Consider the following 22282-nt stretch of genomic DNA (forward strand, 5'->3'; position numbering starts at 1 on the left):
AACAAGGAAAATATATTAGTAATTCAAAAGATGGATTTATATATATGACCAATAAATACATGAAATGGTATTTAAAATCTTTAGCTATCAGAAAACTGAAAATACAAAGCTATAGCATATTGCTTCATATACAAACTATTGAATTTGAAGACTTTTATTGTACAGTGTTGGAAAAATATTTTAGGCAATTTGAACTCCCTTATTACTTTTAATATATAATACAACAGCTATGTTGAAAACCTCTTTGGAATTTTCTTATACAATGTATGTAATATAGTGCATAATATGACTCAGAAATTCCACCCTTAATTTTCCCTTAGAAATTTGGAATATTCACAAAATTATCACAAAAGGATATTCAGTAATGTTACTCACTGATATTACAAACCAGATACAATCAAAGCCCCATGAAAGATTGGAAAGGGGAAAATATTATTAATCCATGTTTGCAGTGCCTAGTGTTTGTATCCATCTAGGGGAGTTGGTACTTGTACAAAAACATCTTATTTCTTTTTTCTTTTCTCTTTCTTTTTTGCCTCCCAAGTTTTTTCATCTTTTTCTCTCCTTTTATCTCCATGTGGTCTATAAAACACTATTCAGCAGTAAAAACATAAATAAATTAAACAATTACATTTGGCATCATGAATGAATCTCACTTGGTGCTGAGTATACCTTTCTGTACAAAGAAAGGTGAATATTTCATAATACTATATATGGCAAATCTATGAATAAGTAAAAGCCAACAATGTTGGCAATTATTATGCAGGTTATCCTCTGAGGCAGGAAGTTCCATTTGAAGTAGGCATAGAAGAAATGTGTGTGAAAATCTGTCAAATTGCTCAGTACAATCTGTGCCTTTCAGAGTATATAAATTTTCCCTAAAATTTACAAATACATGCTGTCCATTTAACAGCTTCAGTGTCATCTTAGTCTGTCCTCTGTCCAAAGTGCAACTAACCACTATTCTGCCTCCTTCAATCCCAGCTCAAGACTGTTTTTACTCCCTCCAGGAATTTTCATCTTGTTCTGGCTTTTTCTTATTCCAGAATTTCACTCTATGCTCTACAGCTCCTCTAACATTAATCGTGAAATAATTCTACTAGATGAAAAACTATGCTTAGTAGATATTACTCGTTTACATTAAGCACAGCAAATATTGGCTTGTCCAACAGTTCACAGTCATTAGTATGTATTTAAAGCCAAATTGTCACTACAGAGTCTGAGTATTTCCAATTCACCTCACTAGAGTTTAAATCAGAGGCGGATAAAGCCATTGGTTTTATAATGAAAATGCATTATCAATTGCACACTGCAAGGTATTATTCATAATCATATCTGGAAGCCTAATTTTAGTTTCTCCTATTATTGTAGAAGTAAGAAAAGAAACTGTAAATCCACTATTTTCTCTGGAAAGCCTGGCTATCATTGTATCTAGGGAAAAGTAGTGCAAGAAGATTTTCTACTAATTTTACTATTTGAAGAAGAAGACTATTTTATTCATATGATAAGAGAAGGTTCATAAAGATGTAAATTAAAGAAAAAAGTCAAGAAGATCAAGAAATAAAAGGAAAGAGAATTAAAGCAAATCTTTTAAGATGGAATCAGATAAGTAGCTTAAAGACAAAAGCACATTCACACCAGCAGGATGAGCGCTTTTCAGATTCTTGGGAGCAGAGTCATGGTTCAGCAATTTTCTCTGACAATTTCTTAGTAGAAAATATTTAATCAAAATATTATCAGTCTTTGGAACATGTGAGAATTTATGAGAAGGCATAAAGATATTATCTGTTTCAAAGTAACCATTGTTTTCTGTTTCTCCTTAAATTCCTTCTACACAGTCATTGTCCTTAAAAAAAAATACAGAAAGAAAGAAAGAATTGAAGGGAAAACATGCAAATAGATCCTTTGTAAATGGGGAGGGAAAAAGAGTTGGAGTGAATGGCAAGCAATACAATAAAATCATAAAAATTAAGATGTGTTATGTGCCAAAAACGGAGTACACCTGCCTAGGTTTTGCTGTATTTTGACACTCAAGAAGAAAGGTGTACAGGAGAAATAAGTAACAGACACCCACTGTGTTTGCTTTCAGTTTTTATACATTTGGGTTTAGTGAAAACACAATATAACTTTGAGGATAATCTCACTATTTAGTATAGTGTAAATTTCGCTACACAAGATCAGTTCACTCTTATCTTTGAAATATTCAAGTCTTTCTCACTGGAGAATTTTAGTGTACTTTTTGATAAAAACATTATTTCTTAGAACGGCATTTAACATGAGCTAAAATTACTTGTACGTAAGTGTGTGGACTGAGGAAGATAAATCATGGCAGTACGGGGATACACAGTGCTTGGTCAACCAAGTAAAATTTTAAAAATGCAACGATTCATTTAGGGCATTTTAGTACATAAATCATATATATTTTATCCTCAAATAATATGTTTTCATTAAATGATGCTTATTTTCATTCATTTTGTTATGGGTACATTTGTCTCTTTATAATCAACTATTTCCTAAGGCAAAAAAATGAAGATTGATAGACAAAACTAGAACAGAAAGGTTCTATGTTCACCTTACCCTGCTCCCATTATTCCTAGCTACCCACTGACCATGAATTAGTAAACACCAAGCCAGCTTGAGTATATTATTGCTAACTAAACTTCATGTTGAAAAATGGTGATCACTGGAGGGTTCTTCCTTCCTCTTTCCTGTTGACAGGGATTTCTTTCAGGTTTATACCATTAAGCCCTAAACCCACTAACCAAACCATTTGCTATTTTAGGAATATATATTCCGGCTGCCGTTCTCCCCACGTGACATAACATGAACACCCCACAGAGAGTACTGTTCTCCACAGATATTTTCGCCCTTACCTGGTGTCATGGTTTGTGTCTAGTTGGCCCCCAAAGCCTTATGCAGTCATGGGGCAGCTTCTAGAGTTTGTGATTAATTCATGAACCAGTGCTTACAGATGGGAGTGCTACACCCATGGAGAGCCTGAGCGCAGTGGAAGGAAGGGAGAGGGCTCCACCACTGCCCCTGATGCCTCTGCTCCTCCCCTTCTGCTCTTGCTGGTTTGTTGTTTTCTGCCACCATGAATGGAATAAAACTTTCACAAATTGTAAGCTAAATAAACCTCTCCTTCCTTAATTTTGGGTGCCAGATATTTTGTCCCAGTAATGAGTAAAAAGTAACTAAGACTCAGGGGTAAGGTGATACAGTAACAGTACACTTTTGTGTAGTTCCTGATTCTTTTGCCAGCCAAGTCCAGGTCTCTATTGCTCACTCAAGTAGTAGGTTATGGGGAACCCAGCAGGCCCAAATATGAACAGAACAGCAAAGAGGGTAACCTGGAGGCTGTGGCAGTGAGTGCAATTTAATGATCTCTTTCAAAACTACTCTGTCATGTGCCAAATATACATCTCCTTCTCTTAGTGGATGGTTCATCCCCTAGCTTTATGATTAGTCAGTCTAATAACATCTAATGCATGTGTCGGGAAATCTGGCTTGTGTAGACTCTGTTGTAGGTTCCACTGTTGACTGATCAAGCTCTACTCCTGACCAGTCAGGCACTAAGATGTTACTCAAATGGAAAGTTATTCACTGCTGTAGAAGATAGGGCTTTGCTTCAGAAAAGGGGACATCTGTGCTGGTGCCCACGTGAGGTAGGCCTCTGATAACCCCCATTCACCATCTCGCCTCTTGATCACGTAGTCCATTCCCAGTGCACCTTGAACCACAGCTTGAACTTCATACTCCCTCTTGCCCAAGGCCCCATGTAATACATGGCAGCATCTGTTAATCCAATAAAAGTGTCACAGAAGAAAAATTTTTAACAAAGAAAGAGACTTTGTATTAGCACTGTGACAGGCAACACATTGCATATAAACAGATCCCTTGAGTGTACAACCCCAGCCAAGCTGTCACTAAATAAATCAGTAGGGTGAAATCTATTACTGCACATAAGTATAGGAATAGGATTACCCTGAACTTCACACAGAATGCTGCAAATCAGTTCACAACGAAACTAAATAAAAAACACTACCCATTTATATTTTCAAAGGTATCATTGCTTCAGCAGCAGAGCATAAAAAGTGTTACAGGGTGCACCCAACTGGTTTTGCAAATGTGGAATGCTGAGTTCTTTATTCTGCATGTCAGCATGGACTTTCCTGGTTTTCAAAGCTTAATTTTGAGGTGTCATATTCTCAGATTTTGGGGTACTTGCATTATTCTCTATTATTTTTAACTTAGTAAACATATAAGCATAAAATTTAACTAACTAGTAGCATTCACAAGTATTAAAATCAAAGACTTTTCCTACCTAAGATTCAAACACAAGTAAAGAATGAAGAAAGCAAACATCAAAGTCTCAGAATATCCAATTACCCAGAGCCAATTATCAATTTAGCAAAATATTCATTCTCTAATATTCATTCTCTCCTTTGCAATTCTACTTGGTTAAAATTAATCCTTATCCAATAAACTAAATAATTAACCCCATTAGCAAAGAGAACATGGCTCATGCTTTTGTGCATTTACAAGATGAATTTTACATTTGGTAAAGCTGATCTAAAAAGCAATTTTCAAGCAAGTGTGCCTACCTCTCAGCACCAGTTTGACCTCTGACAAACATAAATCTGTTGCCCATCCTATTTATGTACAGCAGTGGTACACAGGGAAACCATTAAATTTCTGTTAGCTCAATCTTGCTCCTGCCCATGGGGTGAAGTCTGGATGATGGAACCATTCCTGCCAGCCTGCTGCCCACTGTGCTGAGGCAAGACATGATAATTCTCATATATATCGACACAGATTCAAAATTGTGATTTTCAAAAAGTAAAGCTTGGACCTACAGTTTGCCTATGGCTTTGTATACGATTTGCAATTTTTTTAACACTGTACATGTGTAATATTTTCAATGATAGTTCCTGAAGGGTTGCTGATAGTCTTAAAAATGATATATCTTGCATTTGGAAGGGTTGAAATCAACTGATTTCAGTGTGAGAGAAAATCTAGACATTATATTCATTCCAAAAATGGAAGACCACAAGAGTGAAATCTTCCCTTCAGAGCTCCAGCATCATCTGAGAGTTAGTATTCTCACTGATCATGGAAGATAATGAACACTTGACACGGGTATGTTGTAACTTCACCTCCAGGTAGTAATCTGTTGTCACCCACATCAGCCAGCAGAGTGGCCCTCACAGGCCTTTCTTATTATTTTTTAATATACTGATAAAGTCTGATACTGTAAAAGAAAAAGAAGACTTAAAGGATTTCTTTTCCCAAGGGACTAAGGGCAAGGAAGTTTCCCTACACATATAGCTTATTCTTCCTTTCTGGGGTTATTGGAAAGGTGTGCTGGATGATGACATCACAGAGCATAATAGTTACATGAGGTGTGGGGTCCAGTTGTTACTATCCTAAACCCCTTTCTGCCACTGGGTCAAAATATCTGACATTTACACCTTAAAGGAGAAGTGATATATTTGGTTCACAATTTCAGAGAGATCAGTCCACAACTGTCTGGCTCCAAGGCAGAAAGATGACCATGCAAGGGAGAGGCAGGAGAAAGCTACTCTCCCCTTAGTAGATAGGAAGTAGAGAAAAAGAGAGAGGGAAGGACCCAGGATCAAAAATATACCCTTCCTAGGGATGCCCTAGTGACCCACCTCCAAACAGGACGTACTTACTAACAGCATATTCAGCTACATACTCATCAATGAATTAGTCCACTGATGAGTATAACACTCCCATAATCCTGTCACATCCCCAAGGTCCCACTCTGAACTCATGAGATTTTGAGGGACTTTTCTAATCTAAACCATAACATCCACTAAAACAGTTGTCCTTTTTAATCTTTGTCTGCCTTGATGACCCTATGAATTCCCATTTATTCCTACAGAAATTTTATTGAGAAGAATATCTATGTCATATAGGATATGAGTTAAACTCAATGCTCAGAAATATTAACCTGTTTTAGTTCTGAAAGTCAAGAAGAATGGAGTTCTGCTCCAACCACAATTCTTGGACTAGAGTCAGAACTGCTTTCTTCACTATAAGAGCAATTACTAAGCATAGACAACTGCACTTACAGTGATTTGATTTAATGATTAACGATTTATATTACAGACATCCTCAATTTACCAATGGCACACAAATATATGCATGCGATGGACACCATACTTCCACTTCTATGTGTGTCGAGGTGAGCATGTGTGTTTATGTATGTGGTGCTGGATATTAGACACAATACCTTGTAGAGATGAGGTATGAGCTCTGCCACTGAGCTACCTTGTTTCCAGTTTTAAAATGTGATCTATTCCAAGGCTAAGGCCACAGCCATGCGGCACAATAGTCGCTCACAATGCTTGCCAGAAGCAGTATAGGCCGCAGCTCCGAGCCGGGTGATAGTGAAGGCAAACAACTAGGTCTATGTGTTATTAAGAATGTCAGCAAAGGCCTGCAATGTTATTAAGATATGATGTTCAGTTTAGTGTATTGTGAGAGATATGGATCTAATCTTAATTTTGGGAATGTGGACAGTGAAGTTTCCTCCCATTGTTTATTAAAGAGGCTATCTTACTTCCAGTGAGAATCTTTGGCCCCTATGTAAAGATAAGGTAGCTTAGTACATTTGGAGTTGATTCTGCCTCTTCTGTTCTGTTCAGCTGATTCTCAGGTCTGTTTATTTTTTATTTTATTTCATTTTATTGTCAGAATAACACTTTTGTTTTCTTATCACAGTAGCTTTATAGTATGATTTCTCTTGATTTTAGTCAAACCGCCGAGGAAAAAATGTTATAGTATAACTTCAAATTGGGGACTATGATTTGCCCTGCTTTCTTTGCTGCCCAAAGTTGCTTTTTCTATTTGAGGTCTTCTGGATTCATACAAATTTTGGGATTGTTTTATTTAGTTCTGTGAGGTATGCTGTTGCTATTCTGATTGTATTCATTTGGTATAACAATGTGAGAAGCATGGTCACTTTCACTCTATTGGTTCTGCTCATTGAAGAATAGTGGATATCTTTTATTTTCTATTAACTTCATTGGTGTCCTTCCTGGAAACCATCCCGATGCTCATCAGCAGATGATTGGAGCCAAACAATCTGGTATTTGCAAATTGTATTTGCATTTACAGTAAAGTAACACTCTGCTATAAAAAAGGATAAACTTGAGTCATATTTAGGCAAATGGATATATCTCAAGACCATAGTTTTATATGAAATAAATCAGGCTCATAAATTTAAATAAAAGATTGTATTTCTTGTGTGAGAAATTCAAAGGGTAAATAAGGAGCAAAATGGGCGATACTGGGAAATGAAAAGAACATATTCCAATGGGCAGAGAGCAAAGAAGACAGAAGGGAGGAAAGGAAAGAAAAGTGAAGAGATTAAAAAAGTGAATGGAGGGCCGGCCTGATGGCCCAGCGAACTAAAATGCCTGCTGGGCCAACTGCAGCGGCCGGATTAGACCCAGGCTTGCCATGCAGGTCCCGCCCCCAGAGCGCGCTAAAGTGGTGGCTGAACCTGTGCGTAATTGTGCACTGCTGTAATCCTAGTGCTTGGCATACTGAAAACAGGAGTATAACTACGTGTCTGATCTACATAGGGAGGTGCTGTAGACCCTATAAACCCTTCCCTAAATACAGAAAATAAATAAATAAATTTTTAAAAAGTGAATAGAAGGGAATAATGGAAAAAAAAATTTGTAAATAGGGAAAGGAAGGGATGAAGTAAGGAAAGGAAATGGATGAAAAGAGAAGAGTTGAGAAACTTTATATAGAGGCACAATTCCTTATGACAAATGTGATCATTATATATGGCAAATATGTACTAATAAAAAGATATAGTGTTCAATAGGTTGTGTGTACTAGCGTATTTTTAATAGACTATAAGTAGCATATATCTATAATCTATATTTTTGTGTCAGGTGGCAAGTTGCCTGGTTCTGGGAACCAGTGTTAGAATCATAATTCAGCAAGAAATTGATGGAGAGAGTGGCTATTGTGTGAACAGACCCACCACCATTTTTCATCAGAAACCATGATGATACCTCATGAATGAGACTACTCGGAACCTCTGCAGGTGCAAATGCTCAGCGACATAGGACATTATGGAATGCTGACTGGAAACTTTGGCTCCAGTTGAGCTCTCATGGAAAAACAGGGTGGTATGTACTGGGGTACCCAGCTCAGAAAGAACCCCAGCAGCCATGTGACCCCTGGGAACCTGTGGAAGCAGGCAGAATGCAGGTCCAGGCAGCACTCCCTTCTGACTGAACTGTCCTGGAGTCCTGTACCTGCTTTCCTCCCATCCCAGGCTCAGAGAAGCGTGGCTTGAAACCCAGAACTCGAGCAGAGGTCTCCTGGGTTCCTCAGACCACAATGTGTGCTCTCGGGTCTCTTACATTTCTGAGCTTTTGTTTGGTCCAAGCCTGAAACTGGGAAAAAACTGGAGCTTGGTTAAAAAAAAAAGACAGAAAATACCACAGAGAAGAAAAGTAAGAATGTAGAAAAAGGGGAACTGAGAGCAAGGAAAGAGACAGCCTCATCAGGTAGGAATCTCATTTCTCCATAAGCATTCTTAACTGAGATAACTTTACCCTAAAGTCCAAAGATGTCAACCAGTCTCTTACCCCACTGATGAGATTTGTAAAATGTAGCAATTTTCTCTTTACCTTTTATGGGACTGTGTCAACATAACACAGAGCCCATAGTTTTTATTATGAATTTTACTGATGGGGCCTTCTCTTGAAACTTTATAGTTCTTCATTCATTTACTATATAGGTATATCTTGAAAGAACATTTGCAATATTTTTAATTTTATGTTTACCAGATCTTGCTAGAGCAATATCTTCAATTGAGTGCACAAGCCTGATATTATTTAGAATACAAGATTATTCAGCTTCTTCTGCTGTGTTCTGAAAGACTGCAGAGAAGGTAACATATCCCTGGGGCCAGATAGTAAATGCCTGCTGAAGATCTTGTCATTTAAATCCAGACTGCTCTTAATTCTTCCTGATGATAGTTACTGAGAAGAAAGCAGTTGTCAGATGAAAGCCCACAGACCAAGTGCCGGAGGCTATGTTGACAAAGTCTGTTGAAAATATTCTATGCAACTCAACGATTGTGATCCAGGTTATCAGCGCATTGAGAGAGGCAATCTGCCATTGCACTGGGCTGTCCCTACATGGTCTGTCTGAGCAGGTCAAAAATGCTAGGTCCTGACCACTCTCGTGTGTGTGTGTGTGTGTGTGTGTGTGTGTGTGTGTGTGTGTGTGTGTGTGTGTGTGTGTGTGTGTGTGTGTGTTGTACCAGAAACCAAACTCAGGAACTTGCACTACCAGCCTATTTCTCAGGGTTGCACTTGAGGCTGGATTGTGATGTAGAGCCTGAGAGATTAGGTAATGTATGTGAACATTATATCCCTCATGTGGAAGTTCCTAAGTTGTGACACAAATTCACAGCACCCATTTAGTCCACTCTGCACTGTCCCTCAAAATTTAGACAAAGAGAACCCAGTAAACATAATGACACATGGCTTTTGCTATCATTAAAAATTAAAAAAAAAATCATTTGACTCTGTCTTATGTTCTCTGCTAGCACCCCGTAAATATTAACAGGCCAATTTACTAGCTCATAAGAACAAAACCCAGGACCCTGAACATAGTTTAAATTTGTGACGGGACCATCAGCCCAGAGCTATTTACTTTTGCCAAGGTCAGATTAATTAAGACTACTTTCTCTGAATCATTGATGGTGGTTTTAATCCCTTTAATTCTCAGGATAAAGAATTAACTTGTAGTTTTGTATAGAACCAAAATATGTCATCCTAAATTATACCTTTTTGACACAAAAATTGTGTTGAGCTGAAGGCAATTAAAAAGCATGAAATTCAAGGAAAGCTCTCTCTATCCTCCTCCTTTTCTGTTTGAATGTAGATTTCAAATTCTTTGCTGGATATGACTCTAAACATATTAGCCCAGAGATACAAAACAAGAGAATGTATCTACAAGCACACTTTATTCTATAATTTTTAAGAGAGTGGTTGCAGACTCATATTTAGTAAGTGAACTTCTGTGAACCACTGATCCCCACTGTGGCCTATAATAGTGGGTGAAGTATCAAAGGGTAAGACAAGATCACAGCTAAGGACACCTGGCTCCCACCTCCACTAGATAAGGACTGTAACCTCAGGCATCTCACTCCTAGGTGAAGACCTTCCTGGATTTAACATAGCTCTCTTAAATTAACATAGACTTCCTTTCCCATAGCTTTTCTTACCATTAAAATCTTATATCTGCTTCTATTATCCTAGCATTCTTCCCCAAATGTTTTTTTTAAGATGCTACATAAATTAGAACTATAACCTAGCTTTTCAAGTTATTCAGCCTGAGGTTTCTGCCATATACATGAGATATACATGTTAGTGAACTTCCGTTTGTTTTTCTCTTATTAATTTGTCTTTTTCTTCAGGGTTCACAGATGAGAGAGTTTTTCTCTCCCACATAGTGTACAGCCTTGATGTTAAGAATAAAAAATATACTTTAAGAACCATTTGGCTCTTCCTAGCAGAATGATCTCTGCACCCTAAGTGAGGGAAGTCATGTGAAAGTTCTGCCCACTGCTACAGGTGATTATAATCATCACTTATCTAGTAAACAGAGAAATAATCACTGTCTTTGTGCATGGGCTCATTTAACCAACTGTGATCCTGACTCAGACCAAAATTCCATTTGTATTTATTTGGTCTGTAATGACCATTATAACTTAAAACCACAGGATCATTCTGTAACTCTCATTAATAGTGTTATCTTAGGTCTTTCATCTAATAGTCCCAAAACTTGAGTATTAACTTATATTGTACTGTTAGCCTACAGTTATGTGCAGGATTTCTCTAGAGAGGTAGTGGATATAGCATCCTTTACTGCATGGAATTGTGGAGAATTTGCAGGGTCCTTCAAGAAAAATCAAGATCTTTCTAGAGAGCAGCCTCAGCATCTGTGAGCTAGAGTTAAACTTCATTTTCTCATCTTGAATCCTATTTCAGTCTTATCCTACTTAACTCCTAACTTGTTGAGTATATGAATTGAGTAATGCCCTAACCAATCAAATCCTACAAATTCCAGGACTATTAGCTTCCACCAGCATGACCTCAAAGTCATGGAACACTGTTTGTCACTGTAGTCTCGACTCCCACCGCAGTGATAATGATCACCCTATCTTTGATGTTTAAGGGCTCATAGTTAGTATCTGCCAATTGGTGTGTCACTGTGTTATACTCATGTTAGAAAATACAGTTGCATGGCAGTTTCTTCACTGAGAACACTGACTTACTATGGAAAGCCCTTACTGAGCTTCTCACAGATCCTGGTGCTCCCACCTGCAATGGCTTTCCTACCACATTACTAAAGAGAATGTTTCCCTGGGATGGCCTGTGGACACAATCATAGTTAATAGTTTGTCTGCTGTTACTGTATGTTGATATATAAAATAGTTTTAATCCTCTTGCCTTTTCTTTAATAATTTACTGAAAATGTTCAATTACTTTTATTCTCTTTACTATAGACATAGTTGTGTCTACCTTTGAAAAGTTATCCCGGAATAATATTAGGATAAATTCCAACTCTCCCTATGCAACATAGAATCCTAAATCATAGAACATGAACCCAACATTAATAATTATCTTCCACTGTGGTAAGCAGTGTAATTACTCCACAGAGTGTCCATGTCCTAATTTTTGAAGCTTTGAGAAACATTTTAACTATCATGGTATTAGAGACTCCCAGAGGAGTTTGAATTGGAGAGCTTGACATAAGGAGATTGTCCACATGGGGCCAAAGTAAACTTAGTGCCAAAGGAAAGGCAGAATTGAGATACAAGTTTCCTGAAGGTGAGTAGAAGAAATATCAGGATGTAATTACAAGCCAAGTTATGTGGGATGCCTCTAGAAGCTGGAAAGGCAAAGGAATGCTTTTTATTTATTTTTTGGGGATTCTTGTTTCCTTTGTTTCTTTGCAAAGCTTCCAGAAAGAACACAGCCCTGCCAAGCCAATACAACTTTCTGACTTTCAGAACAGTGTTACTGCTTTCTGGTATTTTGAAGTATTATATGTGTAGTAACTTGTTACTGCTGCAAAATTGACACACCTGTAAATAGGCCTTGCATTATTCCTCCTCCCTTAAGGATCTACTCTCACACATATTTGTTCTAATCCTATCCATAAATACTATGTAAATCCTAAATCCTTTTGATGTACAGAACTTGAACTTCAATGCTTAGTCTGTCTGAGACTTGAAGTCAATGAGGGAAGGAAGAACAGTTCTCTGGGAAGCATATTTCACTTTGCTGGACACTACTTCATCTGGATCATTAGTCTGTCTCAGGTAGGGCCTAGTCAGCTACTTCTACAATCCAGAAAACATAAAGGTATTTTGGGGCCATGCCTTTAATTTTTTAACAAAAATATTCTAATCTTAAATCTTAGGATCCCATTTTCACTATAAGAACACTAAGGAAACAACCAAACCTTCCAATGGAGCTCCTTTATAGGAAGAGTCACTATTATAAAATTGTCCTAACCTGATTTAGCAGTCTTCCTCACTCCATGTAATTGTATGAAATAAAAGTATCCATTACAGTGGTCACAGAGCCTCTCTGAATTGACTTCTATGAGTTATTTTCATGATATAATTTTAATTCGAATATATTGTTCTACCACTAACACATCCAGTTAAGCACAAGATAAATTAATGTCATCTAAAATGGTAGTACCATTGAAGTGAATGTAAAAAATGAGCTGTGAATTCTGTATACCCTCAGTCAAGGAAGCACACCTCTTCTCACATTACTGAGGAACTAATATTGATCCAGTATCTGATTTTTTAAAATTCATCCAGGTGAAGAAAATCAGAGCCTGAAAAGGAACTTTTATTCCATTGTCCCTTCCTTGCGTATGTTACTAAGTAATTTAATGTCTTTTTTAGGTGAGTCAGTTCTACAGGTTTTGAAGAGCTAAAATATTATTCATTTAAATTTTCTGGAGGATATATTTTATTTTTCAGCTCATATACATGTTATAAATTTCTTTTCAAAGCTTAGCAATGAATTAGTAACCTCATGCTTTTCATCTCTATAAGATTAAGATTGTGGCAATAGAGATAGTTTTATTGAGCTTCCTGTTCTTGTTCAATTGTAATTTCAAGTTCCACATAATGACAGTAATTTTGGCAGACAGTCCTACTACAAGTAGGTACTGAAGTCAGAATGCATTCTTAGGAAGGTAAGTTTTATGGCTGAAGTGAACACATGAGCTACTGAGTCATCTGGGTGTTTTTGAGGGTTCTCAGTTGCTTATAGAGTACATTTGTACAAATCACTAAAAAGAATCCCTACTTTTGATTCTTTTCTTCTATCCAGGGAAATCTTCATAATGTGTTTATTTTCTTAGATATTTACTATCATACTATTATACTGCAGAAAAATATCAGAAAGCATATAAGTATACATGATTTCTACAGTGTGAATGATTCTCACCCCAAGGTGTTGCTCTGTGCAATACACAGTGGAAAACTGCCTCACTCTCCTGAATTTTACTTTCTTATGATTATTGATTTTTGGCCAAATCTGTTCTCATGTAAAAAGTCTGATCCTCCTTGGTTTTAGATCTGTAGTTAAAATGTGGAAACCTGCTTGATAAATGGTAAGATATGGTTTAAAAGTACATGTAATTTTGAGCTACTGAACTTCCAGAGCCATGTCCAAAGATCATGCTCTGTCTTTCATATAAAGGTAGTATTTTTCATATTCACATGAATAAATATTTCATTAATCAGAAATAGCATCTGGACAATCTTAATGAAAACCTGATAGTTGCTCAAGTATACTCTTTCTAAAAATGAAAACACCAAAGGGTTAGTCTGAAGCAAAATTGCAGTAGATTCAGGCTTTATAGATAACGACCTTCTAGAATTTCAACACAAGAGAGTATATGTGAAAAATATATCTTATACACACAAATCAACAACACCATACTGAAACTGAGATGCAGAGCAACTGGGACTCTAGCATGTTGACATGAATGTCATATGGTCAAGACACACCAGCAAACAATTTCACAGTTTCGCATCAAGTAGTAACTTATTAATCATAGGACTCAGAAATCTTAGTCTAAGATGTTTATTCAAATCTCTAGAAGGCTTAACTGGTAAAGGTATCATGCATGGCTGTTTATAGTATCTTTATTCATAATCATCAAAGCCAGAAACAATACAAATACTCTTTAGCTGGCGAATGCAGAAGTATATTATTATATGCCACCATAATGGAACAGTATTAGTCAATACAAAAGAATGAACTACAACATGAATAATTCTCAGCTTCATTATACTAACTGAAAAATTTCAGAACAGGACATATTATATTATTCTACTTATATAAAACTTGATGAAAGATGAATCAATAGGGACAGAAAAGAGGAGAGCAGGTTCGGTGCTGTATGTCTGTAAAAGGTGGGGCAGAATTGCTGAGTTTGAGATAATCTTGGATTATGTAAGGAGCTCAAGACCAACCTAACTGAGTAGGGAGACCCTGTCTCAAAAAACAAAACAAAAATAAATTTTGAAAAAGAGAGCTGATGCACTGTGGAGAAAGAATATGTAGGGAATGACACAGACAGATGAAGAGAATTTTGTAGAAGATGGAATTACTCTATAATTTAGTGTCTTTGTGGTAGATTTTATGCATTTTTTGAAACTCATGCAAATATATACAAAATAGGAAAATTTTAGTGTACTTGAATTGTATACTTAATTACTAAGTAGCAAAAAGAGAATGCTTAGTTGGAAATAAAAATTCAAATGCTAACATGTTTATGTGTGCCACAAATACCAGTGAAGAGATACACAAAGAGGCCTTAAGAAAGCACATTCTCAGGAGAGTGTCAGATGACAAAATTATAACACGTTTCCTTAAATACCTCAGTCACTTTTCCTTTTGCGTGTTGTTTTTTATTCATTTTTTTTTACATTTTTAAAATGATTTTTTAAATTGTATTCATTTTAATGAGAAAAAAGATAAAACAGAAATGAAATAGTTTTCAGACAGGTTAGTAGGATGTTTACAATAATTAATACATTACATATTGTTGTCTTCATAGTGGTTATACGGATGACAAAATGCAGACAGGATATCTTGTCTAAATGATATTAATACAAATTTTTATTCTCAGTGAACTAAGAGAGAGTAGCTGTATATCTATCCTAACTCTCTTGTGTATACATATATATTTTTTTCACAACAAAACTGTCCTTTATTTATGCTTTTGTGAAGTTAGTAACACATGATACTAGGTTGCCTAAGAGTTGATAACTAACCTTAACCAGACATTCTGTTCATCTCAGGAGTGAGGTAGCTTGTTTGCTTTAGGCAATGGGCCAAGTCCCACCTACATATGTTTGATCTAGTTTTGTGGCTCCCAACTTATCCCCAGTTTTCATTTTGTTTTTTGCAGAGATGGGTGTCCCACTGCAGTTAGAGAAGCTGCATTTGGAGAAGTTTTTAAAGGACCTTTTCATTCTTGAAGTCACTCTAAAGATTGTACATACTTGAATTCAACAAAATAACCCAATATAGTCCAATAGCCCATAATAGTAGAGAGTTATCAGCACAACTGGCCAATGTCTGAAGTTGTTGACTTAAGCCTTCTACAGTTCAGCACATTAACATAGCTTTACTTTTTATACCTCGTGGTTATACTTTTCTGCTGGATGGTTAAGACCAAGTTAAAGCAACACCTATACAACTAAAAATGTAACTTTTGTGTCTGACAAGGTCAGTGAAGTCCCCTCAGGATTTATGCTGTAGCCATGTACAGCTCCTTGTAGGTCTTTTGTCAGTGTCAGCCATTTGGAGGAGTCACGGCCATTGTTTGACCAATTTGCTCTCTGTAAAAGCCTTAAAGAATGTTTTTTTCTCTTGGTGATTCTCCTTAGGCACTCTATATATTGTCAATCACTTTACTCTATGGCCCCATAATCTCCTTGATTAGGAAATTTGAGGCACGAATGAGTAATAGGATGTCACAACAGAGGTTCCATTATGCCCTGAGTCCTCACTGACCTTGAAGTGCTAGGGCCAAATTATTTGCTATCCTTGTAGCAAATAATTTTTCTAATTTTTGCTCTGCAAATAGTTGTTAAACATCCAGAAGAGAAGCTTAATGATATTATTATCTTGTAACAGAGGAAATTGAACTAAACATCACTATTTATAAGAATATCAAACACCTTAGACATAACATGGAATCACTATTTTCCACTAACCATGGATATTAAAAAATTTAAATCTCTATAGAATGAGAAAAAAGCAATTACACATTTTTACACAGAAATTTAGAAATCAAAGCATATGAAACTATAGCAGGAAAATCCCATGACATTTTTTTATTGTCTCTGGTTTTCTTTTCTTATCTTTTTGGAAAAAAATTACTTTTAAGAGAGTATAGCAATAATTGGTATGACATTAGAAGCACTATGCATTTACAAGACCAAAATGACAGGTATTTCAAGCATGGTTTTAATATTCCACATTATGTTCCTCGGTGTAGTTGCTTAGTTCACAGATATCAGTATGAAGTGGTAATCAGGGTGAGTAGTTGACCCATTAACTACAATTTAAAAAAAACCTGATGGAGACTTAGGACTATTGCCTTAATCATCTTGTTTAATGATGATTAATCATATTTCATAAATTTTCTCCTTTCTGTCTCTTCCATCGTTAAACTTTAATTTCTCACTTTCCATTTAACTGTGTTATACATTTCAATTTCTATTTCTTGTTTCACGTTCTTACAATAGGGAGACAATATGATATCTACACATGTGGGTTGGGATTATTTTACTTATGAGTATATCTTCAAATTGTATCCACTTATATATGAAGGCTTTGAGTTTATTTTTCTCTATAGCTGAGTAATAGTCCAGTGTATAAAAATACCACGTCTTTTTCATCTATCCCTCAGGTGACAGGAATGTTGGTTGTTTCCAAGATTTCACTAATACAAATTGTGCTACTATAAACATAGACACACATATATCACTATGATATGAGGGTTTTAGTTCTTTTGGGAAAATTATTTGAAGTGGGATAGATGGGTTGAATGAGATTTCCAGTCCTAGTTTTTGAAGAGTCTCCACACTGATTTCCATAATAGTTGCACCAGTCTACATTTCTACCAGCAGTGGAGAAAGGTTCCTTTTTCCCTGCAGCTTTTCCAAAATTTGTTGTTGCTTAATTTCTTTATGATAGTCATTCTTTGTGAGGTGATATAGTATCTTACTGTTTTTTTTAATTTGCATTTCATGAATGGCTAGTGATGTGGAGCATTTTTCATGTATTTATTTTCTTCTTGCATTTCTTTCTCTGAGAAGTGTGTGTTCATCTTTGATGCCCATTTTTGGAATGGGTCTTTAAATTTTGTGGCCCTAATGTTTTTTAGTTCTTTATAAACTCTAGATAGAAGACCTTTGTCTGAGCACTTATTAGTTAAGATGCTGTCTTTCTTCTAGTAAGCATGTTTGGCCCCTTTGTCAAAAATAGGATGGCTCAGTGTGTTTGTAGTTGTATCTGTATCTTCTAATCTATTCCACTGATCCTCAGGTCAATTTTTCGCCAAAACCACGCTGATTTTTCCACAGTAGCTTTATAGTATAATTTCAAGGCAGGAATTGGAATGTATCTTGCCTTGCCTTTGTTTGCTCAGCATTGTCTTTGCAATTCTAGGCTTTTCTGGTTCCAAATAAATTGTAGGAATGATTTCTCTAGGTTTGTGAGGTATGCTGGTGGTAGTTTGATAGGGATTGCATTAAATTTATACAGCAATTTTGGAAGTATGACCATCTTCACAATGTTAGTTCTTCCTTTCCAGGAGCAGGGAATATCTTTTCATTTTCTGAAGTCCTCTATGATCTCTTTTTTCAGAGTATTGTAATGTTCATTAAATAGATACGTTACTTCTCTAGTTAGATTAATTCCTTAGTATTTCATTTTCTTCAGTGGTATTAGAAAATGTATTTTTTCTCTAATTTCCCTGTCAGTGTGTTTATTATCTGTGTAGAGGAATGCTATTGACTTTTGGGTATTGACTTTGTATCCTGCTAGCTACTGAATTTGTGTATTAATGCTTGTAGCTTCTTGATGGAGCCTTTTGTGTCTTGCAAGTAGAGTATTATGTCATCTGCAAATAATGTTAGCTTAACTTCTTTACCTATTCTTATTCCTTTTATTTCTCTCTCTTGTCTAGTGGCTCTAGCTAAAGATTGAACTATATTGAATATGAGTGGTCATAGAGAGTAAAAGATTTCAGGTATTCCCCATTTAGAATTACGTTAGCAATTGGATTATCATAGATGGCTTTTATCAGATTGAAGTGGAGCCGTATATTTCAACTTTCTGTAGGACTTTGAATATGAATGAGTGTTAGACTTTGTCAAAAGCCATTTCTGCATCATTTGAAATGATCATGTGGCTTTTGGATTTGGCTCTATTGATATAGTGTATTACATTTATAGATTTGTGGATGTTGAACCATTTTTGCATCCCTGGATGAAACTTTTATTTTTTGCCAGGGTTTGAGTTATATTGTCATGCTGCTTAAACCTTCACACCGAACTTGCTCAGTGGTTACATACAGATGCTCCTTCTGCTTGTGCTTCTTAGTCTTCAGCTTCTCCTTACACTTGTTGAGTGGGATGCAGCTGGCTCATGTCTTCTTGGGCAGCAGATCCAGGGGCTTTTACTTCCTGATCTTGTAATATTTCCTGTGGTTTTCTTTCTGGGTCTGGATGATGACAATGAGAATATCAGCCCTGCATCTGTGGACAACTTGGATCTTGGGAGAGCTTGGACTCAACACCACCTGTCACTTTGGTGACATGCAACTGTGACAGCTCCACCTTCAGGTGGTCCAGCTGTCTCAACAACACTTCTTTCTTGTTGCCATGAAGATATTGATCCTTAATCTTGGCCACAGCTGCAAAAGAAGATGCCTTTGCTGCCTGCTCCAAGACAAAGAGCCTGGGATGAATCCTACCTGGTCATGGTGTATAACCTTCTTGATGATTTGCTATATTCTATTTGCTAGGATTTTTACATCTATGTCCATGATGGACATTGGTCTATAGTTCTCTTTTTTAGTTTCATCTTTCTCTGGTTTTGGTATCAGTATAATGCTTTTCTTCAGGAATGATTTTGGGAGGATTGTTTCCCTTTCAATTTGATTGAACAGTTTGAGAAGTATTGGGATTATATCTTTTGTAGAATTTGCCTGTGAATCCATCAGGACCTGGACATTTCCTTAACAGTAGTTTTTTTTAAATTTTACTACATTTTGTATTTCATTGGCTGTTACTGGGTTATTGAGAGTTCTTATGTCTTCTTCATTCAGTTTTGGTAATTTGTACTTTTCTAGGAATCTGTCCATTTCATCTGTGTCTTCAATTCTCTGAGAGTAAAGATTCTCAAAATAGCTATTGATGATCCTTTGAATTTCCACAGGGTCTTCAGTAATTTCATCCTTTTCATTCCTCACTGCTTGAATTTGAGGATTTTTTTCCCTCTTTTTGATGAGGTTTGCTAGGGGCTTATCAATTTTATTTACTCTTCAAAAAAACTAGCTTTTTCATTCATTAATTCTTTGTATTGTTTTCTTTGCCTTGATTACATTAATTACTGCTCTAATCTTTATAATTTCCTCCCTTCTTTGGGCTTTGTTTTTGGTTTGCTCTTCTTTTTCTAGATGTCTGAGGTGCAGCATTAGGGTATTTATTTGTTCCTGTTCTGTTTTCCTAATGTGTGTGTTCACAGCTATAAATGTTCCTTTGAAAATTGCTTTCATTGAATCCCGTACATTTCAATAAATTGTACTTGAACTTTCACGTAATTGTAGATATCATTTAAATTCTTGTTAAATTTCATCTGTAGTCTGTTGGTTGCTGAAGAGGGTGTTGTTTAATTTCTATGTAGGTGTGGGGTTTTTTTGGTTTCTTTTGTCATTTATTTCCCTTTTCATTGCACTGTGGTCAGACAATATGCATGAGATAATTTCTGTTTTCTTAAGCATGACCTATGGACTAGTATGTGGTCTATTTTAGAAAATGTCCCATGTGCAGCTTAAAAAATGTGTATGCAGATGTGGTTGGATGGAATATTCTGTATATATCTACTATGTCTATTTGTTCCAAGTTCTGATTTAGTTCTGCTTCTTCTTTAGTAAATTTGTCTGATTGACAATCTTGTTGGAACAAGGGGATGTTGAGGTCTCCTGTTGAGATTGTGGTACTGGATATTAGATTTTTCATATCCATTAAGATTTGTCTTATAGAGTTGGGTGCTCCTATGTTTGATGTGTACTTATTTATGAGGGTTACCTCTTCCTCTTGAATTTTTCCCCTAACCAGTATGTACTGGCCTTTTTTATTTCATTTGATCACCCTTGCTTTTTTCTGAGGTGCTGTGGCACGTAGTATTGTTTTCCGTTCTTTGACTTGCAGCCTATGAATTTCTTTGTGAGTTAAGTGTTTTTCTTATATATAACTTACTTTTGGATTTTGTTTCCTAATTCACTGTGCCAGTCTATTTCTTTTAATTGGTGAATTCAGTCCATTTACATTGATGGTTATAATTGAAATGTATTGACTTATGATTGACATGTTACTTACCTGCTGTTGTATACTCCTTTTTCTCCTGTGTTTAATTGTTTGCCCTATTTGGTGGGTTCTTTCCATTCTCATGTGTGGAGTTGTGGTAATTTTGGTCCCTCTCTAGGATATCTTTTATTAGTCTGTGTCATTTTGTCTTTGTCAACATGAAATTCTTTAGTTGTTATTTGTCATAGAAGTATTTTACTTCTCCATCAAAATTGAAAGAGAGTTTTTCAGGGTATAGTAGTCTGGGCTGGAATTTGTTTTCTTTGAGGACCAGAGGTACTTGACTCCATGCTCTTTTTGACTTGATGATTTGTAAAGAGAAATCTGCCGTTATTCTGATGGGTTTTCCTTTAAGCATGATCTGTCTCTTTTCTCTTACAGGTTTTAGTATATTGTTCTTGTGCTGGATTTCTGTGATCTTGACTATTATATGCCTGGGTATGTTTTTAATTGGGTTGATGTTACTGAACTACAGTTATGCTTCAGCTTCTTGAATGTCAGATTGTTTCCCAATATCTGGTAAGTTTTCTTCTATTACTTCTACCCATATTGATTTTTAACATTTATATTGACTCCTTCTTTCTCATTGATGCCCACTAGTCATATGTTGTTCATCTTTGTATCATCTTGCAGATGTTCAATTATTTTTTTTTCTGCATCCAATTGTTTTTAAGTGGTCTTGCCTTTTAACTTGCTGCAATGGTGGTGTCTTCTAGGTCTGAAACTATCTTCACATTCATTCATACAGTTTGCCAGATTGTTATTGAAGTTTTAATTTCCTGCATATCTCTTTCAATCTGATTCATGCATTCTATTTCTTTCCTATATTACTCCTCAAAGAATCCCTCAATTTTCCAATCCCCCCCAATTTTTTTATTATTGTCTTCTTTAGAAGCACTTAGTAATTCTTTCATTAGAGTTGCATTTCTTTCTTTACTTCAGAGATTATTTTTGATCTGATTTCTTCTGTACATTTCTGAAGTTATTTCTTAACTTTAGATGCTGTTATTTCAGAGATTTCAGGTGTGTTATTTCCAATTTCTTCTATGTGTTGTGTCCTGCATTTGTTCTGGGTGCATTAGTGGCCAAAGAATGCATTTTGCTCCTATACTTTGTCATTTTGAATAGCAGTGTCCTCTGCTCTTTAGTGTAGAGCTTTGGTGCAGTTATTACCTTAGCACTTACTGACATTACTACCCAAGAGAAATTCTGTGGTTGAGGCAATTACAGTTTTGAATTTACGAAACTACAGTTAGGAACACTAATAATGAGCAGTGATATTTAGCAGTTGACAAACTTTTATAATGAATGGGTTTGTATTTTAGACCATAAGAGCAACCATTATGTCTGTATAGTTAAGCAGACATTATATTGGGAATCTGTATTTAAATTAGTTCCCCTAAGTTCTGTCTGATCACCTCCCCTTGATGTATATGGGTCTTCCAGGCAGACTAGTTCACTCTGGTTATCTTTTGTACTCTTTCTCTCTCTCAATCAAGAGAGAGAGAGAGAGAGAGAGAGAGAGAGAGAGAGAGATATGATGCTCTCATAGGTCAGGGTCTAGTAAAG

At 36.1% G+C, this 22282-nt stretch overlaps 1 protein-coding gene across 1 annotated transcript in view; it reads right to left on the reverse strand.

The window, feature by feature from the left end:
- LOC101592304 (inactive ubiquitin thioesterase FAM105A-like) overlaps positions 1–22282 on the reverse strand; it is a 95296-nt gene that overhangs the window by 3721 nt on the left and 69293 nt on the right. Inside the window, 1 exon segment of the mRNA XM_012513141.1 lies at positions 3605–3795. Within this exon segment, the coding sequence (XP_012368595.1) occupies positions 3605–3795 (191 nt within the window).

Source organism: Octodon degus, unplaced genomic scaffold, assembly GCF_000260255.1.
Source record: "Octodon degus isolate 3935 unplaced genomic scaffold, OctDeg1.0 scaffold00338, whole genome shotgun sequence".
Classification (NCBI taxonomy): Eukaryota; Metazoa; Chordata; class Mammalia; order Rodentia; family Octodontidae; genus Octodon; species Octodon degus.